The sequence below is a fragment of the Cebus imitator genome, unplaced genomic scaffold, assembly GCF_001604975.1.
Source record: "Cebus imitator isolate Cc_AM_T3 unplaced genomic scaffold, Cebus_imitator-1.0 Scaffold20, whole genome shotgun sequence".
In the NCBI taxonomy this organism is placed as follows: domain Eukaryota; kingdom Metazoa; phylum Chordata; class Mammalia; order Primates; family Cebidae; genus Cebus; species Cebus imitator.
The window spans coordinates 4,505,659-4,521,169 of NW_016107335.1; the positions used below are offsets into that span (position 1 = coordinate 4,505,659).

The 15,511-nt window shown below is 34.9% G+C and overlaps 1 protein-coding gene across 5 annotated transcripts in view; it reads right to left on the reverse strand.

The window, feature by feature from the left end:
* DPP6 (dipeptidyl peptidase like 6) overlaps positions 1-15,511 on the reverse strand; it is a 1,123,726-nt gene that overhangs the window by 337,864 nt on the left and 770,351 nt on the right. For all 5 annotated transcript variants that reach the window (XM_017519776.2, XM_017519786.2, XM_017519769.2 and 2 more), the window contains one exon: positions 508-602. In XM_017519776.2, coding sequence (XP_017375265.1) covers positions 508-602 — 95 coding nt within the window. The remainder of the gene's footprint in view (positions 1-507; positions 603-15,511) is intronic.

Here is a 15,511-nt window from a genome sequence, read left to right on the forward strand (position 1 = left end):
AAAAAAAAAAAAAATTTTCCCGAATCATAAAGCAGTGGCATTCATATTGACTCAGTATTTGTTTTAAAGCTTAAACATCACTTAATATAATTAGGGTACGGATAGTCACAGTGTCTAAGTTAATACTTCCTATGCACGTGGAGATGAGCTTTTTTTTTTAAATGGGATTGAGCAAATTCTCCTGAAGTATTCTACATGCATTATTGCAATTGTTCTGTAAATGTGTAAAAGCCTTAGGACTTTATCTTTTAATTATATATGATATGCAACACTTGTTTCCAACACCTGCAGAGAAATTTCCCGGACACTGAAAGAAACAGTGCTTTCATCTTATTAAATTAGCGTGGTTTCGATTTCACATTATCTTTGGTTGCTCAGCCTGCAGTATTACAAGTTTATTGCTTCTCCTTTGCTATGCTGAAAGTTGAAACCAAAAGTCATTTTCTGCTTTATTGACTTGCAGGAGGAAAAACTGAAATTATCCTGGTCATTAAAGAGAGTACTTACAATTTTTTTGCCTTCTATTAAGACAGTAGAAATATTTGTTTCAACATTCCACAGTCTCACTGTTCCTTTCTGTTCTCTGTAGATGAATTCTGTATCTGTAAGAGAGGAAATAGAAAAAACACCATGAAACATCAAGAAACTCACTTGGCTTTTGACAAACACTTATGTAAAATAAAATCACTAATTTTGAAAAAAAAAAAAAAAAAAAGGCTCCCGTTCATCAAAGGGCCCTTTCAATATGGTGCAATATGCTCAGCTCTTCTTAATCCAGCCTCACGTGATGCTTCTCTCCTACTTTACACACTGACATAAAAAGCACAGGCGCACACAGAGAAAACCTTTGGAACAGCTAGAATGTTCTTGGGCAGGACATGAAGAGCAGATTAAGAAAGCAGCTATTCCAAGGGGCCAAGACAATTGCTAGTAAAGGGACTAATTTCCTATATCCGACTTTGGAATAAATCTGTATGCAGAATGCCTTGGCCCACATCCACATCCTGCAAAACATGCTTTCATCTGCTCCACGGGCTCCCGTAGCTGCTCTTGCCTGGAGGAGTTAGCTACTTCGCTGCCGTGAATACCTGTGAATCTATACATATCACAGATTCTGAGTCTGGCCTCTTGTATATAAACAACCAAGATTTCAAGTATCCCCTTAGAAAATTAGTAAAAATGCTTACTCAAAATAGTATGCATATAGGTATGTGCATATCTATCTCCTACGAATGAAAGGGTATATTTCTGAAAGGCAGGGTTGTATTAAAAACAAACAAACAAACAAAACAAATCAATGAGATAAAAACACTCCAACAGAAAAAAAAACTGGCAAAATGAATAGACCAAGGAATTTTGTAAAACAAGACAAAAATAGTAAGTAAGCACGTGAATAGACTCTTAAAATCATTAACATTCTGATGATGCAAAATAAAATCGGAGATATCATTTTGCAGCCACTATATTAGAAGAGAGTAAGAAAATTTCATATGGGAAAATTACTTTCTGAAATGTAGGGCTGTAGGTGGAGAGGCAGGGCCAACAGTGGGGGAAGAAAAACACCATCTTTCTGAGTGAAGGAGGGAACATTGAGCCAGTTTGGTGGTAAAGGCATTTCATGTTATAATAGTTGATGACTGGAAAACATTATGCAGACTGGATTAATTCAAAAGCAGAGTCGTTATAATTTAAGTATGTGTAGATTTTATGAGGAAAATGAAAGTCTATCAATATAATGAAAATTTCATCATCTACACGGTCCTAGATCAATCTATTTTATGCATTATGTAAATTGCATCCAAAAGTTCACTGCTAAAGTTGCTAACAGATGTTTAGGTGAAATTGTTTTATTTTCCTGGTAATACTTTCGTGTACAAATCAAATGAATCATGCTTTTCTGTTTCTTAAGCAAACATACCAAGGTGCACCTATCAAATGAGCTATCTCCCATTAAAAGCACTCATGTGGAAGCCTCTGCGATCATTTCAGTGAAGTTGTCCTTATATAGCAAATTTTAGAATATCTTTTTTTAGAAAGCACTTAAGTTTGTTAGTTATAGAAGTTGCAGAAAAGGTCATGACTTAATTGGATTGTCGTCTTCTCTTCCGTTGTTCACTAGCTTTTGCTTTCAACGAATTTCTAAAACTCAAGTCTGCCATCAGTGGATGAAGATTTACCGCCTTTGACACCCCCCAAGGAGTTCTAAGCTCTCTGCTTTTACCCCACCCCAACATTACTGTTCACAGTGAAACAATGATTGTTTATGCAGTGGGAGCTGAAAAATGAGAACACAGGAAAGGGAACAACATACACTGGGGCCTGTTGCAGAGGGGCAGGAGGAGGGAAGAGCATCAGGATAAATAGCTAATGCATGCCAGTCTTAATACCTAGGTAATGGGTTGATAGGTGCAGCAAACCACCATGGCACATGTTTACCTATATTACAAACCTGCACATCCATACCGGAACTTAAAATAAAATAATACATTAAAAAGATTATGTAGTACTGCATTTGATGTACATAAAACCAGCTTGTTTCAATGGAAACCAGTGAGACCACTTCCGAATGAGAACATATGATTGCGTTTCTTTCTCCTGCATTATATCATTCCACTACTTTTAATGGTTTTATCACATACTGATGTATTCTTAAATACTATGGTGTTTAGTTTTCTTTGCATTTGAGCTTAATAAGGTGATATTTACTGTGTTTCTCAGTAATTTATATTATATCGTATTTCTAAGGTGAGTAGTCCACACGGTCTTGGGTCTTAGTTCTCACTGATGTACATGATTCAAGTGTATATCACAATGGATGCCAGTCATTTCTAGCTTTATTGTTATTACAAACCATTCCACCGTGAATATTCTCCTTTACATCTTTTGCTACAAACATACAAGTCTTTTTCTTTTTTTTTTTTTTCCTTTTTTTAAATAATTTTTGAGATGGAATTTTGCACTTGTCGCCCAGGCTGGAGTGCAATGACACGAGAGCTTGACTCACTGCAACCTCCACCTCCCCAGTTTAAGTGATTCTCCTGCCTCAGCCTCCCCATTAGCTGGGATTACAGGTTTGTGCCACCACACCCAGCTAATTTTTGTATTTTTAGTAGAGACGGGGTTTTGCCTGAGTTATGGGAATTCTTAACAAGTTATTTTCAAGTGTTTACAGCACTTTAACAGGCACCAATATTGAGTGAGTTCTCATAACTCACATCTTCTCTAAAACTTGCTGGTTTCAAACTTCTTACTATCTTCCAATATATCTTCGATATAATATCAAAGATACCATTTTGCACCAACAGAGTGTTAATGAAGAGACTTTGAGTCTCTTCAGGTGCTTATTTACTATTTTTGTTGTATTTTATACAATTCATTGGTTTATTTATTTATTTTGCCTACATTTTTCTGTTGGAATGTTTTTATCTAATTGATTTGTAAGCAATTTTTTAATACATCACATATGAAATTTTTATTAGTTTTATGTGTTGAAAGTGTATTTTCTTAGCTGTGGTTTTCATTTTCTTTATGAAACATTATGATAATAGTCAAAAATGTTTACTTTTATTGTGTTTGATATGACATATATAATAAATACTTTCCTATTATGAAGTCATAGTAATAGTCTCCTATATTTTTTCTGAAACATTTTTTACTTTTCCTTTAAAAAATTAAGCTTTAATTCACTAGGAAATGACATGAATGTATGGTGTGAGGTAGGAATCTAATTTTGTATGTTTATATCTGCAATAATTTGTTCCAGTACAATTTGAGAAGGTGATTATTTGCTCAGTAAGATATGATGTGATCAATATTTCAGCAATAATATCTGCAGTCATTGGGTCATATGGAACTTTTTTATGTGTCCACTGATAAGTTGGCTCATTCCTGCATCAATACTACACTGTGAAATTATGTACCTTTGTAGTAAATCTTGCTATCTGGAAGTTTTCCCTTATGATTTTCCCTCAGGAAGTGTTTGGTGTTCCTTGGGATTTTGCTGTTGATTACATATGCTAGATTCAGCCCTCTATGCATTAGATTCAGCCTGTTAAATTAAAAAAGAATTCTTCCCAGAAACTGATTGAGATTTCATTAAATTGAAAGGTCCATTTGGAGGAAATTGGACACCTTTACAACACTGAATCTTCCTTCTGTGTACTTGGTCTACCTTACCACTTATTTAGGTTTTTTTATTTTCAGCATTTTCCCATGAGTTTTTATGTTTTTCCATGGACAAAAATAACACAAAACATAACCCATCTAGAAATGAATCTAACAAAGGATGTGAAAGACATCTATGACCCTTTGCTGTGGATCATCCACTGCATCAAGAACCCCAGGAAACAAGCGATTTGTTATCATTACATAGGTTTGCCTCTCCTAGAATTTCTTGCAAACAGAATCACACATTAAATAGTCTTTTGTGTTTCTCTCCTTTCACTTATAATAATGATTTTGAGATTTATTCATGTTATTCCATGTATTAATGTTTTATTCCCTTATACTGCAAAGGAATAGTCTATAGGACTGATATACCTCAATTTTTATGCATTCTAATTCATGCATTTGTGACAATTTAGATTGCTGCCAGGTTGTAGCTATTATATTGCTGGGTCATATGGTATGTTTGCGCTTAACTTTATGGGAAACTGCCAAACTATTTTCCAAAGTGTCTATACCGTTTTGCATTTCCACCATCGTATAAGAGTCACATGCACACCACTTCTTTGCTATCAGTTGTCAAAATCAGTCTTTTAAACATTAGCCACTCTAGCAGGTGTGTAGTGGTATCTCACTGAGATTTTAATTTGTATTTGCATTTTGATGATAACTAGTAACAACAAACATCTTTTCATGTGAATACGGGTCATTTGCAGGGTTTTTCTTGTCTATTATTATTATTTGTTTATAATTTATTACCAAGTCTTTTAAACATTCTAGATATAAGCCTTTTTCTGATATGTATTTTTAAAAATTCTCTACCAAGTATGGCTTTCCTTATTTTCCCAATTGAATTTTTTAAAGAGAAAATCATTTATGAAGTGAGTGAAAGCTATTTTTTTTGCATTTTTCTTTTATGTCTATTCTTTTGCCAATGCTACACTGTGTTGATTACTGAAACTTTAAAGTAAGTCTTGAAATCAAGTAATATAAGGCCTCAAATTTTGTTTTATTTTCTCAAAATTGTATTGGGTAGTTTAGTCCTTTGTATTTCAATATAAAATTTTAAATTATCTTGTTTATTTCTTCAAACAAGCATCTGGGGTTAGGATTGGTATTACATTGAATCTATAGTTCAATTTGAGGAGAATGGCCATCTTAAAAATATTGATTCTTCCAATCCATGAACAAAATATGTATCTCTACTTGTTTAGATCTTTCTTAGCTTCACTTGGAAATTTTAGTAGTTTTCATGTGCAGATTTTGAATTTCTTTTTAATAATTCCAAAATTTCCTAATATTTTTCCATTATTGTAAATGATATTATTGTTTAATTTCATTATTTGTTAGTTGGTAATATATAAAAGTAAAATTAATTTTGTCTATTGATGTTATGTCCTGCAAATTTGATCAATGCACTTTTTAGTTATAGTTCACTTAAAAAATACACTTCTTAAGGTTTTAACATACACAATCATGTTATACAAATAAGAACAGGTCTACTCCTTCCTTTCAAATCTGTCTATCTTTTATTTCTTTTTGGCTTTATTGCACTCACCAGGACCTTTATTACAATGCTACATAAAATCAGTGTTAGAGGACATCTTTTTATTGTTCCCAATGTCAGGCAGAAATCATTGAGCTTTTCACCATTGAATATAACATAGGCGTAATGTTTTTTTTTCATAAATGACCTTAATACGTTTGAGGAAGTTCCCTTCTATTCCTAGGATGTTGAAAGATTTTGTCATAAAACATTGACTATAATGAAATGCTTTATGTGCAGCTATTGCAATTATCTTATGGAGTTTCTCTTTTATTGTCATTAATATATTGAGCTATGTTCACTGATTTTCAGATGTTAAACCAACTTTGCATTCCTAAGATAAACCCATTGATCATGATGTATTACCATGTTTTATATATTATTATTATCATTAACATTATTTTGCGACAGGGTCTTGCTCTGTTACCCAGGCCAAAGTACAGTGGCATAATCATGGCTGACTTCATCCTTGACTTCCTGGGCTCAACCAATCCTCCCCACTCAGCCTCCAAAGTAGCTGGGACCACAGGCACCTGCCACCATGCATGGCTAATTTTTTAAATTTGTGTAGATATTGAATCTCAATTTGTTGTCCAGGTTGGTCTCAAACTCTTGGGCTCAAGCAATTCTCCTGCCTCAGCCTCCCAAATTGCTAGAATTATAGGTGTGAGCCACCATGCCAAGCCTATTGTTGATTTTTATTTGTTAATATTTTGTCAGGCATTTTTGTCTCATGATCATGAAGGATCTTAGCTCTTTTGAGTCTTAGTTATTTTATCTTAGTTCTTTTTTCTTGTGATCTCTTTATCTGGCTTTAGAGTGAGAATATCACTGCTTCATAAAATAAGCTGGGAAGTGTTCCATCTTATTCTATTTTCTGAAAGAATTTATGTGGGATTTTTATTATTTTTGCCTTAAATATATGATAGAATTAATGAAGCCAACTGGGCATGAAGTTTTCTTTGTGGGGAGGCTTCAAATTACAGATGCAAGTTCTTTAATTGATACAGAGCTGCTTCAGTTTCCTATTTCTTCCTAGGTTGGTGTTGAAAATAGGAGTCATTTGATGATTTATCTATGTCATCTAGCTTTTGAAATTTATTGGTATTGTAGGAGGGAAAGGTTCTTTTCTCACCCATTGTCAGGGTCATGGCTGAGGCACCTACAACAAAAGATCAAAACGAGAAAAGCATACACATTTATTTAACGTAAGTTTTATGTGACATGGGAACCTTTAGACATGAACATCCAAAGAAATGGGAAAACCTGTGTATTTTTATGCTTTGATTTGATGAATGGTGGACAGTTATGGAGAAGTACAACTAGAGAAAGGTGGTGTGATCTAATGGTAATAAACAGGGGAACTTAGCAAGGCCTGTTGGTTGACATTCTTCTTCATGTCCTGTGTCTTCTGAGATAAGGAGATTCCTTTCCTCTGAGTACTAGAAGGATACTTCTAGAATGCAAGTCTTATAACCTGCTTCAGAAGAAAGTCAGAGGATTCTTGCATGGCCTGCTTTAGGGGAGAAGTGTGGAGGAAGCGCAGAGACACCTTTCTGTTTCTGCTATTTCCTCCACTGCCAACGTGCCATATTTTGCAGTAGTATGTTCTGAACCACATCAGTATAAATTTTATTTTAAAAATAATTTATTTAAAAGTATTTATTAATTTTAAAAATATGCATGCATTTTAATTAATAGTGTATTTTTTTAGGACGACAATAGGTTATGCTTTAGTAGGATGGTAGGATCTGCATTTATGTCTCTATTTCCTTAATTGGTAATTTATATCTTTTTTCTTGATGAAACTGGATATTTACCAGTTTTATTGACCTTTCAGAGAACAAACTCTTGGCATTATCATGTGTATTATTTCTGTATTCTACTTCATAAAGTTATTTTCTTTTCTTTGTTATTCCTTCCTTCTGCCTTCTTCAGCTTTAATTTACTTCTTTTCTTCTAGCTTGTTAAGATGAAAGTCTAGGTCTTTGATTTAATATTTTTTTTCCTTTCTAATTAAACTATTAAAGCTAAAATTTTTCCTGTATAGATACCATTAGCAACATCTCACAAATTTTGATATGGTGAATTATATTATTACTCAGCTCAAATTATTTCTAATTTTCCCTATAATGCTTCATATGCTAACAGGCATTTTGAAATCTGTTAATTTTCAAATATTTGAAGTTTTTCTGACCACTTCATTGGTATAGATTTTTAAAATTTAAATCCACTGGATCAAGGAATATTCTGTACATATTTCAGTCTTTTGAAACTCATGACATTTTATGGCCAATAATATAGTCTGTCCTTATAAATATACCATATGCACATGTAATAAAACCATTATACACGTCGGAATACTATGCAGCTATAAAACAACGATGAGTTCGTGTCCTTTGTAGGGACATGGATGAATCTGGAAACTATCATTCTCAGCAAACTGATACAGGAACAGAAAGTCAAATACCGCATGTTCTCACTCATAGGTGGGTGTTGAACGATAAGACCACATGAACACAGGGAGGGGAGCATCACACACTGGCGTCTGCTGGGTGGGGATTAGGGGAAGGACAATGGGGAGTGGGCAGGTTGGGAGGGATAACATAGGGAGAAATGCCAGATATAGGTGACGGGGGGATGCAGGCAGCAAACCACATTGCCATGTATGTACCTATGCAACAATCCTGCATGATCTGCACAGGTACCCCAGAAACTAAAGTACAATTAAAAAAAAGAAAGCCAAATCATGCGAGGAAATACAACAGCTTAACAACCATATAAAATGACAGTCACTAATCAATGAATATAAAATGTGAAAAATAAAGTGATAGAGCATAAATATAAAATAAAGAATGACATGTCAAATTTCAAGGAAAAATTTTCTTAACTACAATACCCATTTCTAGTAAGGCTGTAGTGAAATGGACACTCATGCATTACTGGTGAGCATGTAGACTGGAATAACCATTTAGGAAAAATATCTCATGATCATGTATATATCAAGAATCCTAAGCTGTTTACGTTTTCTGACCTAGAAATTCTACGTTGGAAATCCATTATAATGAAATACTCATAAATACAAGGAAACTTTAATGTACTGAAATATGAATCCTGATGGAATTTATCATGAAAATATGGAATGATTCAAATGTCTAAAAGTAGGTGACTGGTTAAGCAAAATATGGTATATTACTAGCTGGCTGGACTACCATGCATCCATCAAAAATAACATCTTAAAGTCATTTCTAAGAATGTTATATATGAGTGTACTTTTTTCATGTTAAGTGGGAAATGGGAAATGTGGCAGAATACAATTATAAAAGCAAAAAAAACAAAAACAAAAACAAAAACAAACAAACAAAAATAACACTGATATGGCTGGCTCCACCTTTTTTTTTTTTTTTTAGACAGAGTTTTGCTCTTGTTGCCCAGGCTAGAGTGCAATGGCACAATCTCGGCTCACTGCAACCTCCACCCCCCAGGTTCAAGCAATTCTCCTGCCTCAGCCTCCCAAGTAGCTGAGATTATAGGCATGTGCCACTACTTGCAGCTGATTTTGTGTTTTTGGTAGAGGCAGGGTTTCTCCATGTTGGCCAGGCTGGCCTTGAACTCCTGACCTCAGGTGATCCACCCACCCTGACCTCCCAAAGTGCTGGGATTACAGCCATGAGCCACTGTGACCTGCCATGGGTCTATAATTTGTTTGTTTTCTAAGTGTCTCCTCTGTCTTGTTTCTCTCTCATTATCTGGCTTTTATTTTATTGTTTAAATATCTTTAGAATTTTAATTTTCCTATTTTAGTTGCATCTCTTTGCATTAGCTTTTTTGTGGTTTGTCTTAGAAGTTTTAATATATACCATTAAATTTTCAAAGTCCACAAACAGTTAATAATGTACCAGTTCTCATCAAATACAGAAACCTGTTAAGCTTTCAGGTCCACGTCCACTCCCAGGCAATTAAAGTTGTTATGTGTATTATATCAACATACTTTATAAATTAGAGAAGACAATGTTATAGTTTTAGTTTATAACACAATATCCTTTATAAAGAAATTAAAATTTTAAAAAGAAAAAAATATCTTTTGCATTTACCCACAATGACCATTTCTGATGTTTTTAATTCTTTATCAAGATTTGAGTTTCTGTTGTACATTATTTTCCTCCTTGATGAAATTCCCTTTTTGTATGGGTCTGCTGGCAAAACACATTATTTTATATTTGTTTTATCTGACAATGTCTTCATTTAATATTTATTCTTGAAAAATATTTTTTGTGAATATAGATTCCCAGTTTATAGGGTTTTGTTTTTGCCTTTCAGCATTTTTAAACTCTATTCCACTCTCTTCTGGTCACTACGGTTTTTAATAAGATGTCAACCATTAATTTAATTATTTCCCAGAATGTTATAAGTTATTTTTCTTTTGCTGCCTTTTACTTGCTGCCTTTGGCTTTTGAAGTTGACTGTTATGTCTTCTATTTTTTTTTTTTTTTTTGGTGTCTTTTTTTTTCCTTCAACTTTTAAATTCTGGGGTACATGTGCAGGATGTGCAGGTTTGTCACATAGGTAAATGTGGCTTGCTGCACAGATCGACCCATCACTGAGGTATAAAGCCCAGCATTCATTAGCTATTCTTACTGATGCCCTCTCTTTCCCCAACTCCACCCCTCAATAGGTCCCAGTGTGTGTTGTTCCCCCCAATGTGTCCATGTGCTCTCATTGATCAGTTCCAACTTATAAGTGAGAACATGCAGTTTTTAGTTTTCTCTTCCTGCATTAGTTTGCTGAGGATAATGGCTTCTAGCTCCATCCATGTCCCTGAAAAGGACATGATCTTGTTCCTTTTTGTGGCTGCATAGTATTCCATGGTATATATGTACCACATTTTCTTTATCCAGTCTATTATTGATGGATATTTGGGTTGATTCCATGTATTTGCTGTTGTGAACAGTGCTGCAATAAACATATGTGTGCATGCATTTTTATAATAGATTTATATTCCTTTGGGTGTATACCCAGTAATAGGATTGTAAGATTAAATGATATTTCTGCTTCTAGATCTTGAGGAATCGCCACATTGTCTTCCATGATGGTTGAACTAATTTACATTCCCACCAACAGTGTAAAAGTGTTAAGTTTTCTACGTGACATTACCAACATCTGTTGTTTCTTGACTTTTATTTTTCTTCTTCAAGCTCTGGGATAACTGGCATGAGATGGTATCTCATTGTGGTTTTGATTAGCATTTCTCTAATGATGTGATGTGCTTTAGATTGGACTTCTTTGTGTTCTTTTGTTTGATGTTCACTGAGCATCTTGTATTTGCAAAGGTATGTCTTTCATCACATTTTTAGCTATTAATCTGACAAATAGTTTTTCTACTTCTTTATCCATTTTCTCTCCTAGTATCGTAATTTTACATAAATTGGGCAGTTGAACATCACTTTACAGGTCTCTGATGCTTTGTTCATCAAAATTAATTTTCTCCCTGGTCACTTTGAATAATTTCTTTTTTTTTTTTTGTGAGATAGGGTCTCACTCTGTCACCCAGGCTGGAGTGCAATCATGTGACCTCTACTCACTGCAGCCTCTGCTTCCCAGGTTCAGGTGATTCTACTGCCTTAGCCTCCCGAGTAGCTGGGACCACAGACATGCACCACCAAACCCAGCTAATTTTTATATTTTTAGTAGAATCAGGGTTTCATCACATTGGCCAGGCTGGTCTTGAACTCCTGACCTTAAGTGATCCACCTGCCTTGTCCTCCTAAAGTGCTGGGATTACAGGCATGAGCCTCTGCTCCCAGCCTCACCTTGAATATCAATCTATCATTTCATCTTTCCTAAGTCATGGTAATTAAAGTATCAAGTCCATCCAGTGAATTTTTTAATTTCAGAATTTTTATTCTTCTACTTATAAGACCTTATTTCATTCCTTTGTGTTTTCTGTGGAGAGTTTCCATTTCTCTGCTAAGATTTTCATTAATTGCAAAACCGGCTTATGTTGATTCATTGAGGATAGTTACAATAGCTTTTAAAAAATCTTTGTCAGTTCCAGAAATCTGTATCATTTCCTGGTCAAACGATTAACTTTCTTTTATGTTGAGAATGTATTCCATTTTCTTGGTTATTTGTATGCCAGGTAATTTTGGATTATATACTAGGCATTATGGATATTGATTTCTGGACATTCTGGGTTTTGATATTGTTTCCCAATGAATGTTATTTCCTTTACTCCAGTGGGCAATTTTCTTTGCTAGGCTTAGACCATCAACTTTATTTCTTGGGTGGCAGCTTTATTATTAGTGCAGATGTTTAATCTCTTTAGCTGACCTGCCTTGATTCCCTTCCACAGATATGATTCACAGGTCATTCAGCAACATGGGAAGGCAGTGACTGGGGATCCCCTCTTCGGATTATTTCCTAGCTTGCTCATTCTTCCTCTTGAGGCCTTCCCAAATTACCTGCCTTCTTCATTTGCAGCGTTTCTGCCTTGGTTGTGATTGTCATCACCTTCACCATAGACGACTCCAGCAGCCTCCTGATGGGTCTCTCTTCTTATTTCCATTCTCTATGCAGACAAAGCCATACCTCTCTTTTAAAACTCCTTTTTCATCCCCTTGGCAGAAACTATTTTGGTCAGATTTCTTAGCCTGACGTTTATGGTCCTTCTGATTCTGGCCTGGGCCCCTCTTCCCATTTGAATGCCTATCACCCCCATAAAGCACCCTGAGCACCACCGTGTCTCCCAATCCTCTGCACTTCCTCCCACTGCTCCCTGCACCTGAAATATCCTTCTCCCACTACCAGGTAGGATCTTCCTGAGATCTCATAAAGGTCAGCTCCCTTGTTAAGTTTGATATCTTTTCCAGGCAGAATTCATCTCTCTCTGCTTTCAGTCCACATTTCATTCATCCTGTTTCACACACATCACAGCATGATAGAGTTATGTGTCTGTTACAGCTAGCTGTGTTCTGCACTAGAGTGCATGATTCTCAAGAGAAGAGGCCACACCTTCCTGATTTTCTATCTCTAATACCTAGCATAAGGACTGGTACAAAGTTATGCTAAATATATGTATGATGACTTGAGCCAATTAATACTATCATAAGTCTGATTCACCAAATATCTACCTTACATACAAAACAATGGGCAGAACCACCAGTGTAAGAGTAACTGCTCTGGAATGAGGAGGCCATGGCAGAGGTGGAGTAAGGATGTAGGCATGGGCGTGGTGTGCTTTTTTTCTGTCAGATTATACCTTTTATGCCTCTTCATGAGATTCAATGATCGTTATGTTATCCTCACCACTGCAAAGCAATGAGATGTTACACAGGGGCGTGTATAGTGCATTTTAATACGATGTGCATAGGAAGATAAAGTTGAAAAGACATGCTCAGTGGAGTTCTAAGAAACACAGAGTGTCAGATTCCTAGGAGAAAATTTTCCAAAGGAAAGCTTACAGCACCACCAATTGCTAGTTACTTTTCATGTGCAAAATATCTAGTGCTTTGCATTTAAAACAGATCACCAATTTCATTTTTCTGTGTACTCATGCAATTCTTCAAAGCTGAAAATATTACTAATTGGGAAAAAATTGCATTGGTAGCTAGGACTAGGAAGATGATTGCTTTTTTGTTTTATTTTGTTTTTTTAAACTGTGATAAAAGAATAACAAATTATTTTTCTGACTCTCAGTAATAAGATGAAATTCCAGTTACTCATAGTATCAGCTGTCAGCTGATTTTATATGTTGTTTACTTTTGCTTGACAATAACGCATTTTTAAAAAGCCTTTCAAAGGCCATGCATATGTTAAAAATTCACATAATGCTATGGCATCTTATGGTTCTATAGATAAGTTAACAATTGAACTAATAGATCTCATTAGTAAGTGTAATTTGTGTATGCTGTTTGGTTTTAAAGAGTACACTAGTCCCTGATTGTATAAATATCACAAAGAATCCTTGCATAGTAATAGATTTTAATTTCTGGAACAAAGAATGTACACAATGAATGTAGTAAATTTAATTTTTCTCATATCATCTTTTTAATTTTAAATAACTAGCAATAGAAACAGTATTATATTACCTATTTTATTTCTAGTTATAATTTACTTATATTTATGTATGTTCTGATAACAAATAGCACACAATATACACATATCTTAAGACAGTCAACATCAATATAATGGTCATGAAATATTAATATGTAACCTCTAATACCCAAATCGCAGTCTAGAAATATTTCCCACCAAACGAAACCCAAATTCTCTCTGTAAATAGCTAATTCCAAGTCTGTAATAAGATATATCGGAGCCAAAAGGTCAAAGTTTATTAGGATCATGTCAAAATGACTCAGAAGCCATCCTGGAGAGTCTCCCACTGGCCAAGAATGGAACTTTCGAAGCATTGATAAAACTAGTAACTGTAAAAGATTGAAGCTCATCAACTACGCATAAGTTCTTGAACTTAAAAGGATACTTAAAAACCAAACAGATTTGGAGGTTTATTTACTATTCTTCCTACTTCTGTTTAACATTTTCTATGATGTTACAATTCAAGAAGTTTTAAAAACATCATGAAGCTATAATGTGAATAAATATGTGTTGCACTAGTCTTTCATCCCTTTGGGACTTTCGCAGTCATCTGCATTTATAGAATTAATCTGATATTTTGTTTGCAGGCTACTAGTGATTGTGTTTTTCCCATGTTTATGCAGTAATCACTGGGCCACAAGCTCCAGTTCTGAAATGGTTCCCTGCAAAGTCAGGAGCTAGGAGCCTGTGAAGTTACAGCAGCCAAATGGGAGTCTTCAGTCCAGATGCAGACACGCTGCCTCTCCTGAAGAGTGACTTTTCCTTTGGCCCTTAAACAGTAAGGTGTGTTTGGCAAGTTACAAGAAGAATAAAAAATGATTAGAAAGCTGACATTAATTCCTACTGCTAGTTTCTTTTAAGAAATATGAGTCAAATGCAAATGTTTTAGTTGGACCATATTTATAATCTAGAACTACACTGCTAATGTGTAGCCTCTAGCCACATGTTTCTATTAATATTAAAATTAAATTAAAATTAAATAACATTAACAATTTAGTTCCTCATTTATCCTAGACACATTTCAAGTGCTCGAAAGCCACATAGGGCTGGTGGCTGCTGTGCTGGAGGCTGTGGGTGGAGAATATTTCCAACACTGCAGAAAGGTCTTCTGGACAGCACTATCCACAAGGTTATATTAAGTGAGCATATGTCATTTGGAATCAAATATACTAGTTTACACCACAGCCTATCTTTCACCTGGAAAAATCACCCTTCTCAGGCCATGGCTATGGAAGAGAACACCAAAGGATGTCCTCGAAGGTGGTGAGCAGACCTCCACAACTTCCTCTTGCCAATAATGTCTTCGTGCTTAAAGATAATGAAGACTATCATTGTGAGACGAAATAGGAAATTTTTAAATAGTTAAAAACGAATTCCAGAATAATCCAAATGTCACAAGACCTAAAAAAATACAGGCTTATATTGTATCAGGAGCCTCCGTAATCATCAGAATCAATGGATTAAAAAGTAGAAGTTTAAATGGCATGAAAATGCCAAAGGGACTTTCGGTTTCTAGTTTTGCTAAAACTCATGATATTAAAAAAAATACCCAACATGAGAACATCCTTTTCTTTGAGATTATGAGAACTTCACACAGCCCTTTAGCGTATCAGGGAAATACTACACATGGAGATGGTGAAGAAATGCAAAAGAAATTATGTGCATTCTGCTTAAAGTAGATCAGTAACTCATTTGCATGAGAATATG